General features: G+C 41.3%; 1 protein-coding gene across 2 annotated transcripts in view; it reads left to right on the top strand.

The window, feature by feature from the left end:
• Window positions 1–23,204, top strand: part of ICE1 (interactor of little elongation complex ELL subunit 1) — a 58,628-nt gene that overhangs the window by 3,362 nt on the left and 32,062 nt on the right. Inside the window, exons 2-10 of one of the 2 annotated variants that reach the window (XM_055308210.1) lie at window positions 9,421–9,479; window positions 10,139–10,173; window positions 12,750–12,768; window positions 13,505–13,616; window positions 15,110–15,186; window positions 16,326–16,363; window positions 18,543–18,625; window positions 18,822–18,861; window positions 18,943–18,999. In XM_055308210.1, the coding sequence (XP_055164185.1) occupies window positions 9,421–9,479; window positions 10,139–10,173; window positions 12,750–12,768; window positions 13,505–13,616; window positions 15,110–15,186; window positions 16,326–16,363; window positions 18,543–18,625; window positions 18,822–18,861; window positions 18,943–18,999 (520 nt within the window). Of the gene's footprint in view, window positions 1–9,420; window positions 9,480–10,138; window positions 10,174–12,684; window positions 12,769–13,504; window positions 13,617–15,109; window positions 15,187–16,325; window positions 16,364–18,542; window positions 18,626–18,821; window positions 18,862–18,942; window positions 19,000–23,204 lie in introns of those variants that run through there. The other variant, XM_055308209.1, reaches the window with a different exon arrangement.

The following is a 23,204-nucleotide window of genomic DNA, read 5'->3' as shown; positions in this document are numbered from 1 at the left end:
GCGGATTTCAGGTCAGGGGAAGAAAAGATCCAGAGATTAAAACCAGAGTGTCTGAGAACTGGTAGAGGAAAGAGAAATAGAAACCAAGACAGAAGAGGTGTTGGAAATGTGGGATTGAAGTTCTAGAATGAGGTCAGAACTGGGACTTGGGAGCTGTTTTCACATTGTGGAGCAGGAGGCTTCCAGAGCGCCTGATATCCTGCTGAGAAGACAGAGCAGGCCAGGGTAGGTCGGAGCGGGGTTCCTTGTAAGAAGTTTGTTTTGAAGGGGGAAGATGGTGATAGGAGAATGAGGGAGCACGATCTGTCACTTGAAGAGATTTTGAGAAGCTTTGTGACATGTCCTGAGATTAGGTGCTGGCACTAGCAGTCGGTGAGGGAAAAGCTGCTGGCTGCTGACGGAAGGCGGGCATGGAATGGTGGGTGAGAAAGGGAAACATAAACAAGAACCCCAGGAAGTGAGGGCGGGAAAGATCAAGAACAGGGAGCAAGTGGAGATCTGTCATTCGGGGTACGTCCCTCCCCTAGAAGAGGCTACCAGGTTCCCTCCTGGAGGGACACTGGTGCCGGGGAGACTAGGGGGTGTCCTGCACAGAGACAGTGGGCCGCTGGGTGGTTTTGTCAGGCACTTGGCGTTTGGCTGGAAATGGGCAGGCTCGCCGCAGGCATCTCCCAGTTGTTGGGGCTGCACTGGGCCTGGTTCTGAACCACAGCGGGAAGCTGGCTCTGTCCCGAGCGGAGCCGTCCTTTCCTTGTGCTGGAAACCTTTTCCCTGCCCTCTTTGTTACAGTGTTGCTGTGATGATGGTCACTCCATTTGGAAGCATGTGAATTAACTTCATGCTAGGCACCCTTTGTTTTGTCGTCCCGCAGCTCACCTGTTGTTAGCTGCCCACATGGTGGCGATGGTTGGTCCCTGAGCTCCAGCCCAGGGTCCCTGCGGCTGCTGGACTTGAGTAGTCACAGCAGAGCAGCGTGGGTCCTTCTGCGGTGGCGGAGTGCACTTGCATGCTGCTTGCCCTGGATTGTTTTAAGTCTGCTGGCATGAGTCGCTCCATTCTGGTGGAGGAGAGGCCTTTTCTTCATGAGTTTGCTTCACTGCAGAGCACAACAGTTTAACCTTTGGGCATCCTGGTGAGAGTTGAGAGCACGTGGTTATACCCTTGACCCCTAGAGTAGATTGTGCCACTAGAGTAGATTCAGGGTACGTGGTGTTTGGCCGTCCTCGGTGCAGACTTGAGCCTGCTACTCAACTCGTGTAGGCCTCCCCCCTGCTACTTGCCAGGGGTCGGAACTTCATCATTTGGACCCTGAACTGTGATTTTTCCTTGATGAACTGACTTGTAAATTATTCTATCAAAAGAAGGCTCACAAAGTTGTAATCCGTTCAGTGAGCAGACATTTTCTGAGCATCACCGGGTCTAGGATGCCATGGCTTGTTTTGGAGTATAGTCAGGAAAGACTTGGTGCACTTGTTCTAGTTGGGGTTCCAGATAGTGAGGAAGCTACCACAGGAGAAGCCTGTCAGTGAGTACTGTGCTGGGGGGTGTACAGGGTATGCGGAGAGCATCTACGAGGAGCAGGGAATGAGTTGAGGTCTGAAAGATGATTCTTAGTCGAGTAAGAGGGAAGAGATGGGGGGAGTGTGTAGTGGACCGGCGGGCACCGTGTGCGGAGATCAGTGTGGGAAAAGGTGGTTTGTGATGGATGAAGCACGAAGAGAGGTCAGGGCAGGCACGAAGACGAGGTGCAAGACTGGGGCCGCCTGCCTTCCCAGGAGGCAGAGCCACTCAGCTTGTTTGGTGGGGAAGTGCCCTGAGTGGCGTTGGAGCAGGGGGAGCATTCCTGCCTTCCTGCCTTGTTCCAGTCCACTCTGTGCCAGAAGACATCACATGGGGGTCCTTGCTACTGCTCAGGAGACACAGCTCTTATGCAAATCAGTGTAGACTTTACATAAGAGCACTGAATAAAAAGTAGGAGGAGGAAATGTGGCATATCAAAGAGGATTCAGGCTGAACAGTGAGCCAGATCATCCCCAGCAGAGCAATTAATGGGATTAGTATGATCTTTAAAGATAATTTCTTTTGAAAGAACTTAGGACTTAAAAGAAAGTCACCGGAATAGTACCAAGAACTCTGGTATTCTCTTTAGCCCATTCACCGGGTGTTCAGATGTTTCCTCGTTTGCGTGGTCATTGGTACCCACACACTTTCTGTGCCCTGCAACACTGCAGGGCGTGTTTCCCCGAAATCTGACCCATTATCTGACAGAATATGAGCCCGCAGCCCTCCAGCCTGGACCTTAGTTAGCATTGGTGCAGCCAGTCCCTCCCATCCTTGGGCCCTTCAGATTTTGCTTAGAGGCTCAGGAATCCCGCTTGCTTTGCTGGTTCCTGGTCCGGTTGACGAAGTGTGTTGTAGAGCACTGTCAGTACTTCTAGCCTCCTCCAATGGAGTCTCTCTTTGCCTTTCACGTGCCTGAAAGCTTAAAGAGCACAGCTTTGGGTTCTCATTGGCAAGGTCTGGAAACACTCTGGGGATCACACTGTATCAAGGGTCCCAAAACCCACCCCAGCCTCAGTGTCATCCTACTCCAGGTGGCTTATTACAGCAAGAGCACACCTGCAAAATCTGCCAGGAGCAAAGGCCACGTGGTGGTGCCCTGAGGAAACCCAGTGAGGGTGACTGGACTCACTGAAGTTCTCCAGCAACTGCTGTGACATGGTACAGTGTCTACTGGGCACTGGTCTCATGCATATGCCTACCTAGCACATAACCAAACTCCAGATGCTCAGAAGGAAAGCAAGTTTGAGCATAAACCACATTGTGCAGTTAAGCATAAGGAGTCATTCTTGGCATTAAAAGAATGATGGGAACCCTCCAGAAATGCAAGTGCCCAGACATCACCAGGGGCCTACTCTGCTAGCAGGCCTTTCCAGAGACAGCATCTCAGACCTGTATGGGCACCTTGAGGGTTGAGGGAGTGCTCTGGCCACCTCAGGAGTAGAGGCCAGAGACACTGCCAAACATTTGCACAGTGCCTAGGACAGCCACCACAAACAATCCTCCAGCCCATAGTGTTAGTGTTGAGGTTGACTTGGGCAGTGTACTTATCCCATTGTGCCCTGTACTTATCTGCTGTGATTCTACATGGTGTCCTGACTCCTTAGTATTCCTGTTTCCCCAGATGCGCTGTCATCCCCTCTCCTCACCTCCACCCCGGAGCACTGGCTTGCCCCTCTGCCCTGTGTGCTCAGCCCCTGTGTTGATTCCACCTCTTGGAGAAGGGAGGGGAGATAAGCACAGATTGGATTTCTTTTATTTTCCTCAAGTGCTAAATGTTGGCAGGGACATTCGGAGGACGTTGTGTGGATGACATGAAAATGGTGTGCTTTGGAGAAGGAGCAAACAGGGAGTAAAATGTACAAGTAGCAGACCATACTACTCTGGGAATATATTAGTGAACAAATGAACAAGTACAAAGTACAGGTTGAGGGACTATGCCAGGAGCCAGAGAAAAAGCGAGATGGTGTTGAGTGGGGAGGGCTGGGAAGAGGCTTGAGCGTGGCAGTAGCGGTAGCAGTGGGCATTCCAGATGAGCGTGACCGCTGGGAGAGAAGTCAGGGGAAGCAGGTCCTTGGGAGCTCTCCTGGACAGGTGCGTCCTGCACCTTGCTTCCTCCTGGAGGCTGGACAGCACTGGGGCACAGTGTGTACCCAGAGACGCACATTGGTCCCTGAGTCCCAGCCTGCTGCATGCTCATGCTTCCGAGGTACGTTCAAGATGGTTGCAACCACCGCAAGCAACGTTCAGACCAGATTGGAGAAAACCAAGAGGCCAGGTTATTAGGATGCTGTGGTATTTGCCCGAAATTGAGCTCTGAGAAAGAAGTCAGGGCCTTGAATGCTGTAGGAAGCCAAGACGTCGTCTGAACTTAGTCTCTTGGCTTTTCCTGCGTAATGCTATGTTTTGTGGTCTTGAATTCTTTCTCAGACATACATGAATACAGTTTAGAGAGGTAGCTAGATGTACGGGACGTGGTGAGCCAGCCCTTGGCCCCCAGCCCCACTTCTCCCTTCCCACTTTTAATGGTTTGCACTCTGTGTTTTGTAATGAACTCTGATGTCATTAAATAATAGACTTCTGTTGCTGCTTCTTGCTTTTCAATGTAGGGCATATTGTTCAATTTCCGACTTTGGAAGGTGAACTGAGCTGTCCTGCATTGTACCCTGAGCCCTCTGGAGCCTCCCTTAATGGCCCCCCCCAGTCTTCTCGGCCTACATAGGATTTGCATTAAGTCATTCCTCAAAGTGGACATTGTCCTGACTTTATATGCTAATCAGAGCTATACTCTGGATAAATTATACTTACTTTTCCTTATGTGTTTTCTTCTTTCCACTGTTGAATGATGATATCTGTAATTCAACTTGCTCATCTTGAAAAGATTAAGGACTATTTACCATATGCCAGGGACTGGGTCAAACCCTTCCTGTGGCTCATCTTATTTGTTCCTGATAGCTGACCAGCTGTGCCCCTCCCAGCGCTTCAGTCTCTTTATCTGTGGAATTGGAAAGGATCTTGAGGCAAGGGGAGGCTAAACATATGCCCAAGTTTCACTCAGCCAGAAAGGTGGGACAAGAATTTGAATCCAGCTGTGTGTGACTCTAGAGTCAGGTTTCTGGAATGTCTCTTTGTAGTACTTTATGTTACAGAATGACATCTGAAAGCAAGGTGGAGATGAGGCCTGCTAGCAAAGAACTGGAAAGAGGATGGGGAAAAAAGGGAAGAATCACTTATATTTAAAAAATAATTTTAAATGCATGGTGAACACCAACTACATTTACTTGGAGTTCTCTATCAGAAATGTCATCTCTGTCTCTTTCTCTCTCTCTCTCTCTCTTTTTTTTTTTTTTTTTTTTTAAATATTTTATTCATGAGACACAGAGAGAGAGGCAGAGACACAGGCAGAGGGAGAAGCAGGCTCCATGCAGGGAGCCCGATGCGGGACTCTATTCCGGGACTCCAGGATCACGTCTTGGGCCAAAGGCAGGCACCAAACTGCTGAGCCACCCAGGTGTCCCAGAAATGTCATCTTAATGCTTTCATTCTACCAGATATTTCTGTCAGTTTCTTCTTAAGGGAAAAGAAATTCCCTCCTCCTCAGCCTTTGAACCTGCTCTGTTCTGGGCACAGCTGCCTTCCTGGATTCCCATTTCCTCTGTCTTGTGTGCCATATCGTTTGTCTGGGTTTACTCCAGGGTTCTGGTGAAACATGTTCATATTCTCCAGGATTTCCCTATTAAGGCTGTCTGGGAAGTAAATTCATAGAAATTCTGGAGATAAAATGGCTGTTTTACCATCTCAGTTGATTGGTGCCTTGTACAGAATTTTACCTTGGAAATTACTTTGCTTGAAGATTTTGAAGACTTGCTTTCTAGGTCTCTAGGTTATTGTTGAAAGCTGAAGCCATTCTGATGCCACTTTCTTTGTATATGAGTTGCTCGGTTTTATTTTTCTCTTGGGGTTCCTGTAGGATCTTTGCTTGTCTCTGATGCTCTGAAATTTGGTGCCGATGTTCCGTGGTTTCTGTTTGTGTGCTGGGACTTTTTAGTTTGGAAACTTCTGGTTTCAATTCTGAGATTTCTTCTTGAATATCACAATTTCTTTGGTTATCTGTGTGTCTTTTTCTATGGCTCTGTCTGGAACTCTTATTGTTGGGCACGTGAGATCTTGCACTGATACTCCAATTGTTTTTATTTTTCTTTGTTCTTTCTCATGTCTGTTTTGCTTTATTTGAGAAGCTTTTTTTCCCCCAGTTTTATCATTAAACCTTTTGAGGCTTTTATTTCGCTTTCCTGTTTTTAATTTAGTTCTGACAGTTTTATTGAGATGTAATACACATACCATAAAATTCATCCTTTTTATGTGTACAATTCAGTGGTTTTTAGTTCACAGTTATGCAACTCTGTCATCACTTTGTAAGACACATTCATCCCCCCCCCCCCCATGCTCCTGCCAAGAACCCTCTTAGGCATTAGCCATCATTTCCATCCACCCACCCCACCCCGCCCTGCCCCCGCCCCGCCCCACCCCGCCCCGTCCCTGGCAACCAACCACTAACGTCCTCTGTCTCTGGATTTGCCTGTGATGGACAATTCATATGAGTGGACTCATACAGCATGTAGCCTTTTGTGACCAGACTCTTGCATGTATGTGATGTTTCCCAGGTTTAGCCTTGTCATGCAGGTGTCATTTATTTGTTTTCATTGCTGAGATCAAATGGTATGGCTGTGTGACATCTTCTTTATCCATGCATCATTTGGTGCATGTTTAGCTTATTTCTACTTTTTGGCTAGTGTGGATAGTGTCGTAAGTTGCAGAGTTCGAATTTGGCATGGACGTGTGTTTTCAGGTCTCTTGGGCAGAGACCGAGGAGTGGCATTGCTGGATAACATGGTGAACTGTGTTTGACATTTGGAGGAATTGCCAAACTGCTGTCCACAACAGCTGCTCCATGTCGTACTCCAACACAGAACCCGAGGCTCCAGTTTCTCCCATCCTCACTGACACTTGCCTGTCATTGTGACTTCAGCCATCCTAATGGGTCTGTCTTTAATTTTTAAGAGCTTTAAAAAGAAATTTCTTGGAACTCTGTATATTCCTTTTAAAAGTACTGTTGTTTCATGAATATAACATCATTTATCTCTGATCATATTAATATTTTTGAAGTTTTCTTCTCAGTTTTTGTTTACTCCAACTTGCTTTGTCTTGTTTTGGTGTCTCTTTCGTGTTACAGGCTTCTCTCTGATGTGTGGAAATCCATGGTTGTTCCTATTAAAACTGTTGGCTACTCTGCTGGCTGGAAATGCTGAGTGTGCAGGGCTTCTGGACCCTGAGCTTCATGCAGGTCTGGTGGGTCATTTATTTGAAGGCTGTCTTGTGCCAGTGCTGGTTAGATGTCCTCTGAGAAAGCGCTTTTAGTCTCCCGCTTGGAGGGCAATGGACTGGCTGTGACAGTCTGAGAGCCAGTGGGGACAAGCAGGTGGTCAGGGTCAGGTCAGTATTGTAGGAGGTGCTTTGTCCCTTTGTTTTTGGCACAATATTTGCAGTGTCCCAGGCAGAGGATACTTCAGACAGCAAAGCTTTTGCTGGATGGTGGCATGGCAGAGAGGTAGGAAGTTGAGGATTTCATGCTTTTAAAAAAGCTTGCAACCAGTTCTCATTTTGGTGTCACCCTGCTCTCTCCTGTCTCAGAGCACCTGGTGTCACAGATTCCCCCCTTTCCCACCTCTCCTGCTTTCTTGAGTCAGTATTCTCGAATCTGCTTTCCAGTTTCCATTTGTCCTTTATTCTGCTCTCATCTTTGTGGGTTTTGCCTTTGGGACAAAAGTTCCTTGGCTTTAGTATTAGCTGGCTTTTAGGGAGGGAAGAAAAGCAGTTGCATTATTTACCCTCTGTGCCCAGAAATCTATTGTTATGTGGAATTTATTTTGTACGTGATGACTATTTTTTAATGTGGAAAGCAAAAATATACATTGAACACAAATATGGAATGGTCCACTCATTGCCCTTTTGACTTACAATGTTTAGAGTCTCTACTATATACTATACCAGAATGATTAAAGATGTAAATATAAAAAATGAAAGCATGAAAGTACTAAAAGAATGTATAGAAGAATCCTTTTATTTTAGCATCTTGGGTGGGATAGAATTTTCTAAATATATCAGGAAACCAAAGTTGTTTTTTTTTTTTAAAAAACTGACAGATTCAGCTCTGAATATTTAAAGCTTCTGCGTGCCTCTGTGGTTATATTTTAGTGATCAGTTGACATACTGCATGTATGTATTTGTAACTTTTAATGAAATGTTTCTTTTGCTCAACTATCTCAGGTATAAGAAAGTGCCACCACACCAGTGGTTAAGGACCATACAGTGTTAAGAGAAAAACTGTGAATGGCAAGAGATTTCTCAGTCATACTCATAAAGAAATTTAAATGGAAAAATAGGCCTTTAAGATTTTTCAAAGCTCATAACTATCACCAATGCAGGAAGCCTATTTAGACTTGATCCTAAGGAAAGATAGAAGGATCTCACAGGAATGGGCAGGGATAGTCATGGGATGCTGTTGGAATCAGAAAGAACCCGAATGGCCTTCAGTGGTGAGTTGGTGGAATGAGCACATCCAGATATCCTTTACTTATGCAGGAACAGTTCTGGAAGGAGATACTCAAAGAGGAATACTGATTGGTGGTGGGAATATAAGAAAACAAAGGCTTTTTTTTTTTTTTAAGATTTTATTTATTTATATTTTGGAGAGAGAGAGAGGGCACACATGTAGGAGATGGGACGCAGAGGGAGAGGGACAAGGAGACTCTGAGCTGACCTCAGAGCCTGACTCAGGCTCAGTCCCATGACCCTGAGATGAGAAACACCAGCCGAAACCAAGAGTTGGGCACTCAAACAACTGAGCCACCCAGGCATCCCAAACTAAGACTTTTTGTTTATGTATTTCAGTGTGTACCCTTTTGTATTTTAACATGTTACATGTATGACTGCAAAGAAGATGGACAGACTACTATATAGGGAAATACTTCTAAAATTCTGTCATTTGGATTATCTAGAAAAAGATTTTTGGGAATAATCAATGTGGAAAATAAGTTCTTTTGAAGTATTTACTAATGAAATATGGAGATGTTAGGGTAAAAAATCACTTAAAAAATACCTGTTTTTAAGTCTTAGGAACATTTTGAGCAGTGTAGTAATGATGTTTTGCCTGTTGGATTGATAGCAGTAATTTAGAGCCAGATTTGTAGTTGGTCCCTAAAATATATAGATCTTTATAATGACCAACTACAAATATATTTTGTATATATATGTATATTATGTATCTTATAGATCTATATATTTAGGTCTCTAAAATATATAGATCTTTATAAAGATCTATATAAAATAGATTTTTCATTGAATTTCATCCCTATTTTAGTATTCCCATTTGTTCTTCCCATGTTATTTTTATTTTTTGCTCTTTTTATAATTTATGTGACTTTCTGATTGTCTTAAATCCTTTCAGAGACAATTTTGAGTGAGTCGTAGACTGATGATTACTAGTAATTAGTGAACTGAAATAGTGAATATGTATCAGATTTTCACTGATTAATAAGAGCACTCCGTCAGAATGTCTGTACACCCCCCTTGCTGTCAGAGAGAGGGTCATCCACCTAAAGAAAGATTCAGAGTTAGAGCATGGGTTCAAGATCACACAGAGTAGGTCAGTGTTTCTATGCAACATAAATAATATCTTTACGTATTTCTGTGTTTACATGAGAGTAGATATGTTCATGTTTTATAGTAAGTCACATATTACAGAAAATGTCATTCATACTACAAAAACAAGTAGCTGACTATAGCTTTTTTTTCTTTCAGAATTTAAACGAGTATGTTGAAGCACTAATTACCTTGAAGCAGAAAATTATTAATACAGAGTGAGTATGTTTTCATGTGTTTTGTTGAACTTCATGAACCTGATAGACAAGCCAGAGCAGGTGGTGCTGGGTCCCTGGGCCCAGAGAGTTTCCATCCTCCCCGGGGCCTTGGGCTGTGGATCGCAGTAGAGCCCCTTATGGCAAGCCTGAGGAGTAGGAAGTGACTCTGGTAGAGCGGGTCCTCACTGGGGACCCTGGGCTGTGGGTCATGGTGGAGCCTGTTACGGCAAGCCCAAGGGGTGGGTGGTGACTCTGGTGTAGAACGGGTCCTCACCTGGGACCCTGAACTGTGGGTTGTGGTGGAGCCTCTTCCGGCAAGCCCAGGGGATGGGTGGTGACTCTGGTAGAGCAAACAGTTTTTTAAAGCTGTTTTCTATCTTTAAAGCCTTCTGAGCTTTGGGACTGGGCCTCAGATTCCTTCACAGTATTTCATAGCCATGGTACGAGCTCTTCTTTTGTGTTTCTAAAGTTCATATATCATTGGAGTGCCTTTAAGGAATTGAAGGTGATACATATATGTGTGTATACATATTTAACTAATTAAACATAATTTGTTGCAGGAAACCTTGGAAGACAGGTGCCTAGCGTATTTTGAAATGTGATTTTAACAGTATATTTTCTAGATCAAGAAAGTAATGTCATTCTTTTCTTTGTTGCAGTAATTTATTAACAGAATATCAGAAGAAATGTGATGATATCCTTTTACTATGAGTTTGTAAAGGTACTTGTCTATAGCTTCTTAAAGAGCTGTAGGAATGTTCAGTTATTGTTAGGAAGGGAGTGTTTCCAGACTCTGAGGAAGGAACCCTCCTGAGCAGTGCAGCGGGCGAGTCTTTTCCTGTGAGTATGTGTTTAATGATGAAGAATGCTGGTTTCTGTTCTAGAATATTCTGTTTTTATCGCTGGTTTTGGTTTTTTAGGGCCTCCTGATGTTGTAAGGGGTAGGTCTTTTTCATCTGTACTGAGGATGTGACATATGTTCTGCAGGTTTAGGAGTAAAGTGAAGCTGAACATGATACTATGAGAATTTTTTGGAATTTCTGTAAGATCTGCAATGTAGGGAATATTCAGAACATAGGAAAAGTGACTTGTTAATTAGCTTTATGATTTGTAGAGAATGGATATATATCTCCTTAATCATAGAGTGATTTTGTATTTATAAGACAAGTTTGGTCAGCATTTGTCCAATAACCATTCAGAGCACCTGTAGTGTAGTTGGCCTCTGCTGAGATATTTTATTGGTAGTGTGAAAACTGTGTGTGTGATTGACTTTTCTGCATTTCCTGGTGAAAACACTGCCCATGAATTAAATCCCCATGAAAATTAGTTCAGGTGTACTTTTAGGGATTCACTGAAGTGCAGCTTCAGCTTTGGTCTTGGGACAGAGGCTTCAACTATGGCAGGAACACGAGGCCTGCTTTGGTAGTATTTCTGGCATTCCCTCAGCTTACCCATGATCACTGATGATTTGTCTGTGTTGGAACCCTTATGTCTAAGTTGCGTGATTAGAGTAATAAAATCAAGGCATAAGGCCTAGATTTGTTTTTAGTACTGAATTTCCACATTAAAGAAAATGTACATCTGTGAAAATCCCCCCTCGTACTTCATCTGTTGAAACTCTGTTTAACCATAAATGTATATTATCACAAGAGTGATATCTTTGATTATGAAAACTGTACAGAAATAGTTGTTAATTAAGTACCTTTAATTATCTAGATAGGAAATAGGCAGTGAATTCCAGTATTAGGAGAATATGCTTTTCCTTTTTGGGATAAACTTTTTGAAGTAATTACACATGTAATCTAGTGGGGTAAGTGATTTACTTCTTAAAAATTTATCAAATTATTAGAATAGTTTATTAAAAATCGGTAAACCTTGGGATTCTTCTGGAATACCCATTCTGTGACATAGTAGTCTTCTTCAGCCTCACCTACAAGTAAATATTCTTTTAAAAAACAACAACAACAAAACATTTGATATTTGCCCCCAGTACGTATTTTTTGTACCTTAGGTGTACAGTGGTTTGCTCTTACAACCCAGGGTGCTAATGGTGCAGGCTTAAAAGGCTTTGTTATGTAAGTGGATTTTTTTTGTTTTTATTTTTTTAAGATTTTATTTTTTTATTTATTTAAGATTTTATTTATTTATTCATGAGAGACACACGGAGAGAGGCAGAGACATAGGCAGAGGGAGAAGCAGAGAGCCCGATGTAGGGACTCTATCCTGGTTCTCCAGAATCACACTCTAGGTGGAAGGCAGACATCCCAAGATTTTATTACTTTAGAGAGAGAGAGAGTGAGCGCACATGAGCAGGGGCAGAGGGAGAGGAAGAATCTCAGGCTGACTCCCCACTAAGCATGGAGCCCCACCTAAGGCTCTATCCCAGACCCTGACATGACCTGAGCCGAATCAGGAGTCAGATGCTTAATTGATGGAGCCAGGCAGGCCCCTTGATTTCGTACCTTTTTGTGTAATTCTGACTGTTCTGTTATTTCCTTTTTTGGAAGGACAGGTAATTTTATTTCATCAGGTATTTTTGAACCAATCTTTTTTTGCAAAGACTGATAACTTAGGGTGAATATAGTCCTTAATGTGGAGAGAAGTCTGTATTCTGACAGGGGAGGATGGAGGCATGTTGCTATAGACATCTGCCACCTCATGGTATAAGCATAGAAACTTCTAGGAGGTGACACTTAAAGAGCTCATTGTTTTGCTGTCCTAGAACATTTCATTGGCATGATGAATTGAGAAATGAAGTTATAGTGTGTAAATTGTAAAAGCTAGAGGTCATCTAGGTTTAATGTTCTCCCTGTGTTTCTTTTCCCGTTATTCATTGAGCATAGTGGTATATAGTTCTCATAGGTACCTAACTCTTGTTTGCTGGAATTATGCTCTGGACTATTTGAGAAATTCAGGGTAGGTTGTTTGGGGATTTTGTTATTTATAGGATCCAAGGTAGTATTCATATATTGGATTTTGCTTTGTGTTTATTCTTAGAATTCAGTATTAATCATCGAGGTAATTGAATACCTATTTTAATTTAGACAAGTAGACATTTTGACGTTAGGTACATGTTATGGTAAATTGAGTAACTTAGTGAAATTTTTATCACTATGTTATATATAAATGGACCTTGGAATATTGTTTTCTAGGAATTGTGATCTTGCGTGTATATACGTTGAACAGAGATTATTACAGGTAATTTTAAAGTGAGTTTAATCTTCAGACAAGTATCAGGCAAAACTGAGAGTTTTCTTTAACAAGTTTTACAGCTGCAGTTTGCCAGAAGGTAAGCTATCTCTCTTCATAATTGTTTTGGGGGTAGATATTTATCAGGCTAGGTTTTGAAACAGACTCAATCATAGTGCCACTTAGGATTGACTCATTATGTAGAATGTTACTCTGATGGTCATAATAAGAGAAGATTTTCCTTACTATTAAATTATCCAAATGAATTTCTTACCAAGGTCTTAAATTACAGCCTGGTGTATGGTATCTTCACTACTTTTACTGATGATGTTGCCATTGAAATGAAGCTTATTGTTAATCAAATGATTGTTGTCTATGTGAATTGGACTGTTTAATAATGTGGTTATCTTGTGTATTTTAAACAGTTTAAAGTGGAGTGAAAATTTAGCAGTGTTTCATGTTCTGAATACATTCATCCCCTAGAAGAGGGCAAAACATTGTGATAAACTGATCACAAAATTGCCTGTCATTTAATTTGAATAAATGGGGATGAGTTCAAGGTTGGAAAAACCCAATTGTTTGGCATATTGTCCTTTCATATATTGTCTATCAGATTGAGAATCTACTTACTTCTCAAGTAGTTTATCATATAGTTTTATTAGAGTAGACTATAATGTCAAAGAATAAAGAGCCGTATGAAGATCATGTTGGTATAAATAGAATGCATTTAAAGAGAAATTCTTTTATTCCTTTTTTTTCCAAGTTAGAGAAAACAGAAAAATAGTATATTTATAGATACTTTTGTATAATAATGCTAATGTGTTGTCCATTTTTAGAGAGAATAGTACTCTGCATCACCAAGTGGAACAGATGCTTCAAAAAATTTCTCCTCTGCAGAAATGTCAGGAAGAATTGGGATCTTTAAAAGCAGAGCTAGAAGAGAAGAAGGTACCTATAGGAATTTTCCTACAAAGGTTTATCTTCCATAAATTAAGATCTGCTATTCACTGTCATTGGCATGAGGGAGTATTTTCTGTCTTACAGAGGAAACAAGGGATACTCAAAAATTGTTAAGTATATTCCTCTATTTAGAGACACTGAACTAGTTGGTTAATGGCTTGATCCTCACAGTAGTGACTAGCTCTGTGATGCTGTGTGGGCTGCCTCTGCGTTCTTTGAGGTTCTGCAGAGGAACCTTCTAGCTGTGAATCTTTAGCACTCTGTGTGTCCTGTGTTGTTTGCCTTTTCTTATTGGTCTTGCTTTCAGTGTAAAATAACCTGCAAAAATTTAAACTTAAAGATAGATCATGTTTTCTGTTTCAAAATCAGCTTGCAGTAAAAGTTTTTAAAAATGCTGTAAACTTAAAAAAAAATGCTGTAAACTTGTTTTTCAGTAAAACTTTGGTTTAATTAACTCTTCAGGGGTCTTAGGAGAGAATTCATGGCTTTTACAGATAACGTACATCAGAGGCCAGTAAAAGTTGGCTTGCCTGCCACGTGTCCTGTCCAGGCTGGAACAGTGCCTGCTTCTCAGCGTGTTCTCTGAACTCTTTTCACAATGCGGCCTAGCCTGTCAGTTGTGGACTTGTGCTCTTGTAGGAATACCGCGCACCCATTGCGGTTCTTATATACTTCAGCAGTGATTGGTGTTCCTACTTCTTTTTTTTTTTTTTTGGTGTTCCTACTTCTGTTGGAAGTCTCCATTATATATTGAACTACTCGAAGAAGGTTAAACAGAAACAACCGCAACATCGAATTTTGTCTGCCTCTAATATATAACAATCTTGGCAGCTGTATCTGAGAGGAAGTGTGAGCACTAGAGTCAGAACCCAAAGAGAAATGCTCATTCTGTGACCTCAGAAAGATAAGTCAGCTTATGGATCCTCAGACCCCTCATCTGTGAAAGGGGGCCATAAAATCCATCTCCAAGCTCTACGATCTTGCACACATTGTAATAGGATACAGCACTCAGCAACAGCTTCTTTCCCATTCCATGGTGGCCGTCAGGATGTGTATGCTGAGTGGTGGTAGCACATTTTCCCAGTTATTACGTACGATGATTTGCTTTATATTTTTTTGTAGTAGTAATGGTAGCTTATATTTATTGAGCTCTAAAATTTTTTTAGATTTTGTTGAATTTTAACTGATTGGGGCAAAAATACTGGCTGTTTATTCTTAGAAAGATTTGGAGTTGCCCTAAAATTAGTATGTTTTAATTTGCATAGCTTCGTTTGATGAGATTAATCATGTTACATCTGTTAGGGATCTGGTTATCTCTGTTCAAACGTTCAAAGAAGATTCTTTGGTTTCCTGCCGAATATGTGTATTCATTTGGTTGATTTCTTAGGGTTAAGTGGTAGTAATTTCACTTATCAAGGTCAAAGTAAGTTCTTACTGATGGTCAGTGATTTTCAAATTGACAATAGATATCTTTTTCTTAGAGTTCTCTGAAGTTGTACCAAGATACTCACCAGGAATATGCACGTGTAAAAGAAGAATGCTTGAAAACTGATGCTCAGTAAGTTCTAAAATGATTGTGGACATACGATTTTCATTTCTGAAAATGGCTGGTCCTTAAATCAGTCCTGTCTCTCTCCTCTCTGTCTTTAGGTTGTGGGCTATAACTAACTATGATCTTTTTTTTTTTTTTTTTTTTTAAGATTTTATTTATTTATTCATGAGAGACACGGAGAGAGAGAGGCAGAGACACAGGCAGAGGGAGAAGCAGGCTCCATGCAGGGAGTCCGACATGGGACTCGATCCTGGGTCTCCAGGATCACACCCTGGACTAAAGGCGGCGTTAAACCACTGAGCCACCCGGGCTGCCCTAACTATGATCTTAAAACTAGTTAGTCGCTCAATATTTAATCTCTAGGTCTGTAAAACGGAAATTATACCTCCCCCAAGGGATTATAAAGAAAATGGATAAGTCTCGATATGCTAAATTGCTGCACGAAGAAAGAATTCCGTAAAAGTGTTTGTACATGTGCATGCACACACTGGTCTCTGTGTGTTTTCAAACATGATTGTCAGCTCCTTCCTCTGTACTAGGACTTTAACAGGTCTCCTGTGGAATGAATGTCTTTGTCACCATTAATAAAAAGAGCCGTTTGAAAACATCCAGGAGATTATAGTCCTATGATTCATAGAGCTTGTGAGCTACACACACAGTAGCCTAATGTAGGCATGATGTAGTGGTACCTCAGAGGCTTTTTCTCAGTTACTTACCTTCTCTGACCCAGAAATCTGTCTGGAAACTGGTGCAGCTTTCAGGCCTCTGCCTCCATTCCATTCCATAAAATGGAATTGTGAGCAGTACCGCCATGCCATGCTCCCAAAAGTAACATTGCTGACACAGATGGTGGACTGGTTCTGGGAGACCCCCTGGATACTCAGCTTGTCCTAGAGATGAGGCTTCTGTGGCTCAGGGAGACTCCTAGATATGACATGCCAGAAAAATACAGATTTCTTTCTAGAAATACTACATACTGAATGGTGTATATATAAATTTGTTATATAAATTTTTGTTATATAAATTTTATATAAATTTTACTAATTAAGATGTATCACAGATTGTTACATATATGTGTGTGTTTATATATATATATATATATATATTTTTTTTTAACTATTTTAATTCATAAATTGTCTTATTAGGAAGAAGAAATTAGAAGCCAAGGTGAAAAAGTTGGAAGGTAATTGGCACTATTGTTGTTGAGCTAATGGAAGTCATTGGTCTTCACATAGATCATTGGTAACTGCAGTGTCATAGGGCTTATTGGTAGCTGAGTCATTGTATTTTCGAGGGTGCACCCTGAATGACCTTGCTAAGGACATCTTTAGGGAGGAGTTTGAATACTCGGCTCAGTTCCTGGATAGGAATATGGGAAGGGCATGTGGCAAGTGGTTGAAATGTTGCACACTCAAAATAATTGTAGTCCATATTTTTACCTTAAGAAGTAGCAGTCAGTAAAAGGATTTAATTTTGAAAGTTGGATATTATGGGGCATTCTCATTTTTTCCTAGAATAGTGGTTAAGTAGTAAGAAAAGTTACCATTTAGTACCAGAAAACTTGATATTTTTAGATAGTGATGACACATCCATGGAAAGGTGGTGAGAAATTGCCTGCATTGAGGATGACCCCTGTGTCCCTGACCCTCCCCACCCCACTGTTTGAATATGGGCCTCTGGTCTGCACTGAATAAGCAGAGAACAGTGAGACCACAACAGGATCAGGTACGTCCTCATGTGACAGCTGATAGCCCTCCTGGGAATGGATCTCATGGTCATTTCTTGGGTTTTTTTTTTTCCCCCCTTTTCATTGGGTATTGGGGCATGGAAATAACCAAGACTGGGGAGAGACCATGGGGCTTTGCTGGTGCCGTCTGTGCTGCACATCCATCCTTTCATTCCCGCAGGGGCTGCAATGGGCCTCTTCCTGCCACGTCTTACTGAGCCTGCTCTTGGCTTTCTCACCTTGCTGATGGTGCTCTGCTGCAGACCACGGTTCACTTTTCATTTAGAGTGTGAAATAAGAATTCAAATTTAGTTGGATCGGGCATATAAAAGAGAATTTGATGAAAATACTTTCACTCATGACTTTACCTAGATTGAGTCCAGGTTTTTAGGTTTAAACTCTGTAAATATTTTCACTTTTTCCTCTGAGTTGGTTTTTGCACAAACACTGACAATATGTCAGTAAATATGACCTGACTCTGTTCTTGAATTTTTAAGTATGGCTTTCTCTTGCTGGTGTGTGGAGAAAAGTGTCTATCTAAGGAAATGTTTTAGAGAGATCTGAGATGCCTGTGCACTTCGGCCTATATGTAGCTTTTAGAACAGATTTCTTCTGAAGAGAAGTGTGGCCTTTATTTCCCATGTGGCAAAAATTTTTTTCCCTAGTGAGTGATGTGCCATAACAACCAGGTAAAGAAATACTCAAGCTCATGAGAGGAGTCAGGAAAGGATCGTTACTATGGTGCTTTATGGGATTTTAGTTTCATGGCAGTTGTGTGTGAACATACTTGGGTAAAGTCAGTGCTGGTTAGATTCTTAATAATATATTTGGACTTTGTGCTTCAGAACCAAAAACCAGACTGAAGAGTTTACTGAAAATCAGGGAAGAGCTATGACAACACCTTTTTTTTTTTTTAAAGATTTTATTTATTTATTCATGAGAGACATACAGAGAGAGAGAGAGGCAGAGACATAGGCAGAGGGAGGAGCAGGCTCCACGCAGGGAGCCTGATGTGGGACTTGATCCTGGTACCCCAGGATCATGTCCTGGGCCAAAGGCAGGCACTAAATCACTGAGCCACCCAGGCGTCCCAGCCACCCAGGCGTCCCAATGACAACACCTTAAAAGTAGATTTAGAACCAAGGTATCAGCAGCTAGAACCATTAGCTTGTGGAAGGGAATTCCAGGAAGAAGTAACAGGATAATCAACATGGAGAAGATTGTCCCTCCTCCCCAGTACAGAGTATGGTATTCACTATATTCCGAGTTCTGAAATCTCTGAAACGTGAACATTGCTTATTGCTGAAGAGTAAGGGGGAGCTGTGCCCCTCCTTTTCGAAAGTTCATGCGTGTTGGGTTCTGGCCTGACCAGAGGGCGTAGGCTGCCCTGCGCAGGGATTGCAAAGGCATCTTGGAGCCTCTGCCAAGTCTGTGGTTTTATAGATAACAGTTTAAACAAAGTGTTCCTGCATTTGTCCCTGACTGAGGAAGTATTGAAGGAACAGTAACTTTTTACAAGATTTGTTTCAAAGTTTTATGAAATGAGAAAAACTCTCCTTAGATGATTTATGGAGTTTTTCATTCATGGTAACTAAAGTTGGTAAATTGTTGTCTTTCTTCACTGTGCTCTTTAAAGAGGCTGCTGTCAAGCAAACACAGGACTTCAAGCAGCTGAGGAATGAAAAGAAAATACTTGAAAAGGAATTTAAGAAGACCCAGGTAATATATAATAGTGTCCACCCAGGTGACGCTCCTGGCCCCCTTGGGGCTTTTGGCATCCTCCTGAGGCAGGAGTCAGGAACGGGGCCACCTGGTGACAGTGGTCTGCGCCACCGCTGGGCTGCCCCCTTTACTGTGTATGGGGCATCTGTCCTCCCTGCCCCTTACAAATACCATCAGCACTTTGTTTCCACAGGAACGACTCGACGAATTTTCTAAACAGAAAAATGAAAAGGGTGAGTATTCACTTACTGGTTACTTAAAAATTCTGTTTTGACATGTAATATTCTTTATTAACTGTTTTTCCCATATTTTAGAGTTGAGACATATTGGAACACAAATTTCAAGTGATTCCTACGGAAGCATAGATAAAAGTGAGTATATCACAGATTCCTTTTTAATTTCAGTGCATTGCTTTCAGGGGCTTGGGAAGTTGTTTGTTGCTCTTACCTGTAATTGCAGAAGTTCTAGGGTTTAGCAGATGTTTGTGTTGGAGAAGTCCTATCCCATTTTATGTCTTTGTCAGATCTATTGTATGTGTTCTCTGATCAGATAATCCAGTGAATGAAAGCATCGAAAAGCAGTATTGTTTGGGAAAGGAAGACTAGCCTGTGGTATAATTTCCATACTTTAAAATAAATAAGTATAGTTTTTTATTAGATTACAATTTGCCAAATTAATCTCTAAAATTTCTTAGGTGTGAAATATATAAAAATTATTAAGGTCACGCAGGAAAGCTGGAGTCAAGACCCTATAGTGTATTTTTGGACAGAAGAATTTAGGGAAGGCCAAGCGTTATAAGGGATAGTAAGACAGTAGTCTTGGAGCAAGGGTAATCAGACATTGCAGTCTTCATTTTATCAGCAGAGTGTTATCATAGGTAAGGAGACATAACACCGGATGCCGAGAAATTGAAGTTTTTCCTATAATATTTCTCTTTATTAGTTGTGTGATCCTTGACCGTTTATTTCTCTGTGTTTTGTTCATCATTCTTAAAAAGAAGATTATGGATTTCTGCTCTACTTATATCTCACACTTTCCTGGTAGAGATGGAATTAAAATGATAAATAAGTAAATAATGATATTTTCATGTCACTGTTGTATTATTTCTCCTCTAAATGGAGACTACTAAAACCACTTGCGTCCTTCCCACAAGAATATAGTGTCTTTTCAGAAGCCTCCTTTACCTTGTCTCTTCATCCTTTACTTTGATTTTTAATTGAGCACAAGATCACCATTCCCTGGGTTCAAGGCTTTAATAGTTATCACCTTTCCCTTGCCTGGGACTGTAGCTACCACATAGTTACATGTGCTTCAGCACTCTTCTCAGTCGCCCGTGTGTAGAGCCAGGCTCTGAGTTGTAGGTAGCTGCCCAGAGGAGTGGAGGGCTCACCCAGCTTGGCTCTCCCAGCCACAGTCAGCTGCTGCTTTCATCATCTTCTCTTTTGGACTGATGGATTTGTTTTAGGATTTGACTGTTCTCAAACCTACTATTTAAAACTGAACCCTCCCACCACGTCCCCATGGTTGCTCTCTATCCTGGCATTCTGTTTTATCTACCCTTAGCGTGGGTGGGTACTGTCTCTCATACATTTAACTTCTTCCAGATAAGGGTGTGAAGTCTTTGGGAACTTGTTTTTTTTTTTTTTTTTTAAGATCGATTTATTTATTTATTTATTTATTCATTCATTCGTTCATTCATTCATTCATTCATTTATTTATGAGAGAGAGAGAGAGAGAGAGAGAGAGAGAGAGGGAGGCAGAGACACAGGCAGAGGGAGAAGCAGGCTCCATGCCGAGACCCCGATGTGGGACTCGATCCCGGGACTCCAGGATCAAGTCAAGCCCTGTGCCAAAGGCAGGCGCTAAACCGCTGAGGCACCCAGGGATCCCCTGGGAACTTGTTAATTATTCACCTGTGGACCTTGGGGGATTTAATTCCTAATGCCTAGATATATCTTTAACACTTTTCTCTCATGATACAGGTGACCCTTTAGCAGCACTGGTTTGAACTGCACGCAAATCCACTTCTATCTGGGTTTTTTGTTTGTTTGCTTTTATAAATACAGTGTGCAGTACTGTGAATGTATTTTCTTTTCCTTATCGTTTTTTAACAATATTTCCTTTCTTCTAGCTTACTTCGTTGTAAGAATATAATATATGATGCATATAGTGTATAAGATATTATTGCCTATCAGGAGAGCTTCTGGTTCACACTGGGCTGTTAGTAACTAGGTTTTAAGGGAGTCGCAGTTGCATTTAGATTTTCAGTGGTGCAGGGCATCAGTGCCCTTGACCCCATGTTCAAAGCTCATGTGTACTTCTGAAAGAAATTAACAAGTTAGAAAGTGTACTGGGTTTACTGCACTTTTTCAAAAGGCCACCTGAATGACACACTTGCCTTTCATTCTAAATTCCATGAGAGATGACAGTAAATAAAAAATATTCTCCTTTAGAGTTAAAAAGTTTACTGTCAGTGGAAGAACACGTAAAGCAGTTGGTATCAGTTGGTGATGAAACCCACAATTAGAGAAAATAGCAGGCCTCAGAAAGCAAGTTTGATTGTAGAAGCCCTACATTTTTTTCAAATCAAAGGCATAGGGAGTGGGAGATGGAGCAGGACATTTGTGGTTTGCCAGGTATCGGATTCCGAGTGAAGAATGTGTAGCCTTCAGAAACAGCTTCTGGCATTTGTCCACACGTTGTGGCTCAAAATTTAGTCCTGTGAAGTATCATTTACAACATAGGAGGCACTGAATGAGTGTGGATATAAGAAAATCAGAAAATTGGGTAGTTACAGTTGCTTTGAAGGATAGCCACTCCTGTTTGAAGAAAATGAGATGCTACATTCTCTGTGTAAATCCTCAAAACTGCCTCACTCTGCATCCCTTCCCTCCGAAGGCAGGGTCCTATAGGTCCATGAAATGAGAACCTTCATTTATTGTCAGGAATGTAGGGTAAAGAAGTATACATGGCTCTCAAAGGTGTCCTGCTTCAACTTTTTGTTGAAAACTGAGAAGCAGCAGCCATGAGAAAGAAAGGCACCAGCTCAAGGAGAAAAACCCTGAAGAAATGGTATTAAATCATGAATGGGATGGAAGTAAGTGCTAAGAATAGAGTTAATGTCCTTAGAGCATCAGCTGCTGCTATGAAATTGACCCAGTGGGGTTCTCAAGTATGAAAAACAAAATCGTAGATGTCACGGTGATCACCCATCAGGATCACCCTTAGGACAGAGTCCTAAGAAGAGAAGATCAGCAAGAAATGTGTAAAGGACACTTCTCAGAGCAGGACACACACATAATATTTATATTAGAAAGGCCTTTCAGGTGTTGAACGTGGTTTTTGTGTACAATCTTCATTTCTGGCATGTTAGTAGGAAGCATTTTTAAAATTAAATGAAGTGGAAAGATTGTAGAGAGATGGATAGAGAAATTTTGAGCAAATGCTAACTTGAAAGTCGTAACTAGGCAAAAAGTAATGCAAGCCTAGAAGTGAATTTACATGAATTAAAAAGGAAATATCCAGGTTGATTAAAGGTACGATTCACTATAAAGATGCTACTGTCATAGACATAAAGCATGAAACTGTCAGGTAAAATGCCTAGAAATTCTAGAATAGTCCTATTGTTTCCATGAGAGACTTTAGTATGTTTCTTAAAGGCCGCGATTTATAAAAGCAGATAAAATAGGTAGAATTGGATTTGTGATTTCAGGATTGATGATTTACATCTAACTCTTCAAAATCATAAACCTAGAATTCTCTAAAATACTTTCAGACATATATGAAAGCTGCCTCTCTACTAGACAGCAGAAACTCCAGCCTAATACATTATTAAGATTCTGATATTTAATAAGATATTAATAAGATTGTCTTCTCCCGTTTCCCCAAAACTTCACAACTTTCCAAACCCGTCTGGTAAGTGATCATGCATTAACACAAACCAACTCCTCTTGGGATAGCAGAGAACATAAAAACTGAAATAATCGACTGTAGGGCAGTATTGAAATCTCTGAGATTCTGAGAGTATGGAATTCATAAGCATGAATGGTCTTATGTGATTATTTTAGAAAGGGAGAACTATAGAAATGGAATGCCAGGAAAGTAGGAAAATGCAACAGAAACTGGGGAAAAGTGGAAAGAACGGGTTGATGAAGAAGAAAACCTAAGTTAATGAAATAGACAAAGCAGTTGATCTTGGCAGCCATTAAAACAAACAGCGGGATCTTTGCAGGGCTGTTGCGACTGACAGCCTTTCAGTAAGTCTGATCAAGAAAGAAGGAACAGAAGCACAGAAGCACCATGACTGAGGAAGCTTAGGGAAAAGCCGCAGTGCGAGAATTTCCGAATTCACATGTTCAGATCTGATCATGTTTGTGAAATGGACCATTTTCAAGGAAAACATGCTCAGACTGGCTTGGGGTAGTTGTTGGAAACCTGAACATTAAAGTAACACAGAAGAAATTTTAATAAAGATCTAACACCATACCAGATCTGAAGGACTTACACATGAGTTCTGTAAGGGTTGTGGTGAATAAAACTAAAGTCTTTATTGTTATTTTGTCTTAGAACAATTCCA

The sequence above is a fragment of the Nyctereutes procyonoides genome, unplaced genomic scaffold, assembly GCF_905146905.1.
Source record: "Nyctereutes procyonoides isolate TBG_1078 unplaced genomic scaffold, NYPRO_anot_genome, whole genome shotgun sequence".
Lineage (NCBI taxonomy): Eukaryota > Metazoa > Chordata > Mammalia > Carnivora > Canidae > Nyctereutes > Nyctereutes procyonoides.
This window is presented reverse-complemented; position numbering and strand designations above follow the sequence as displayed.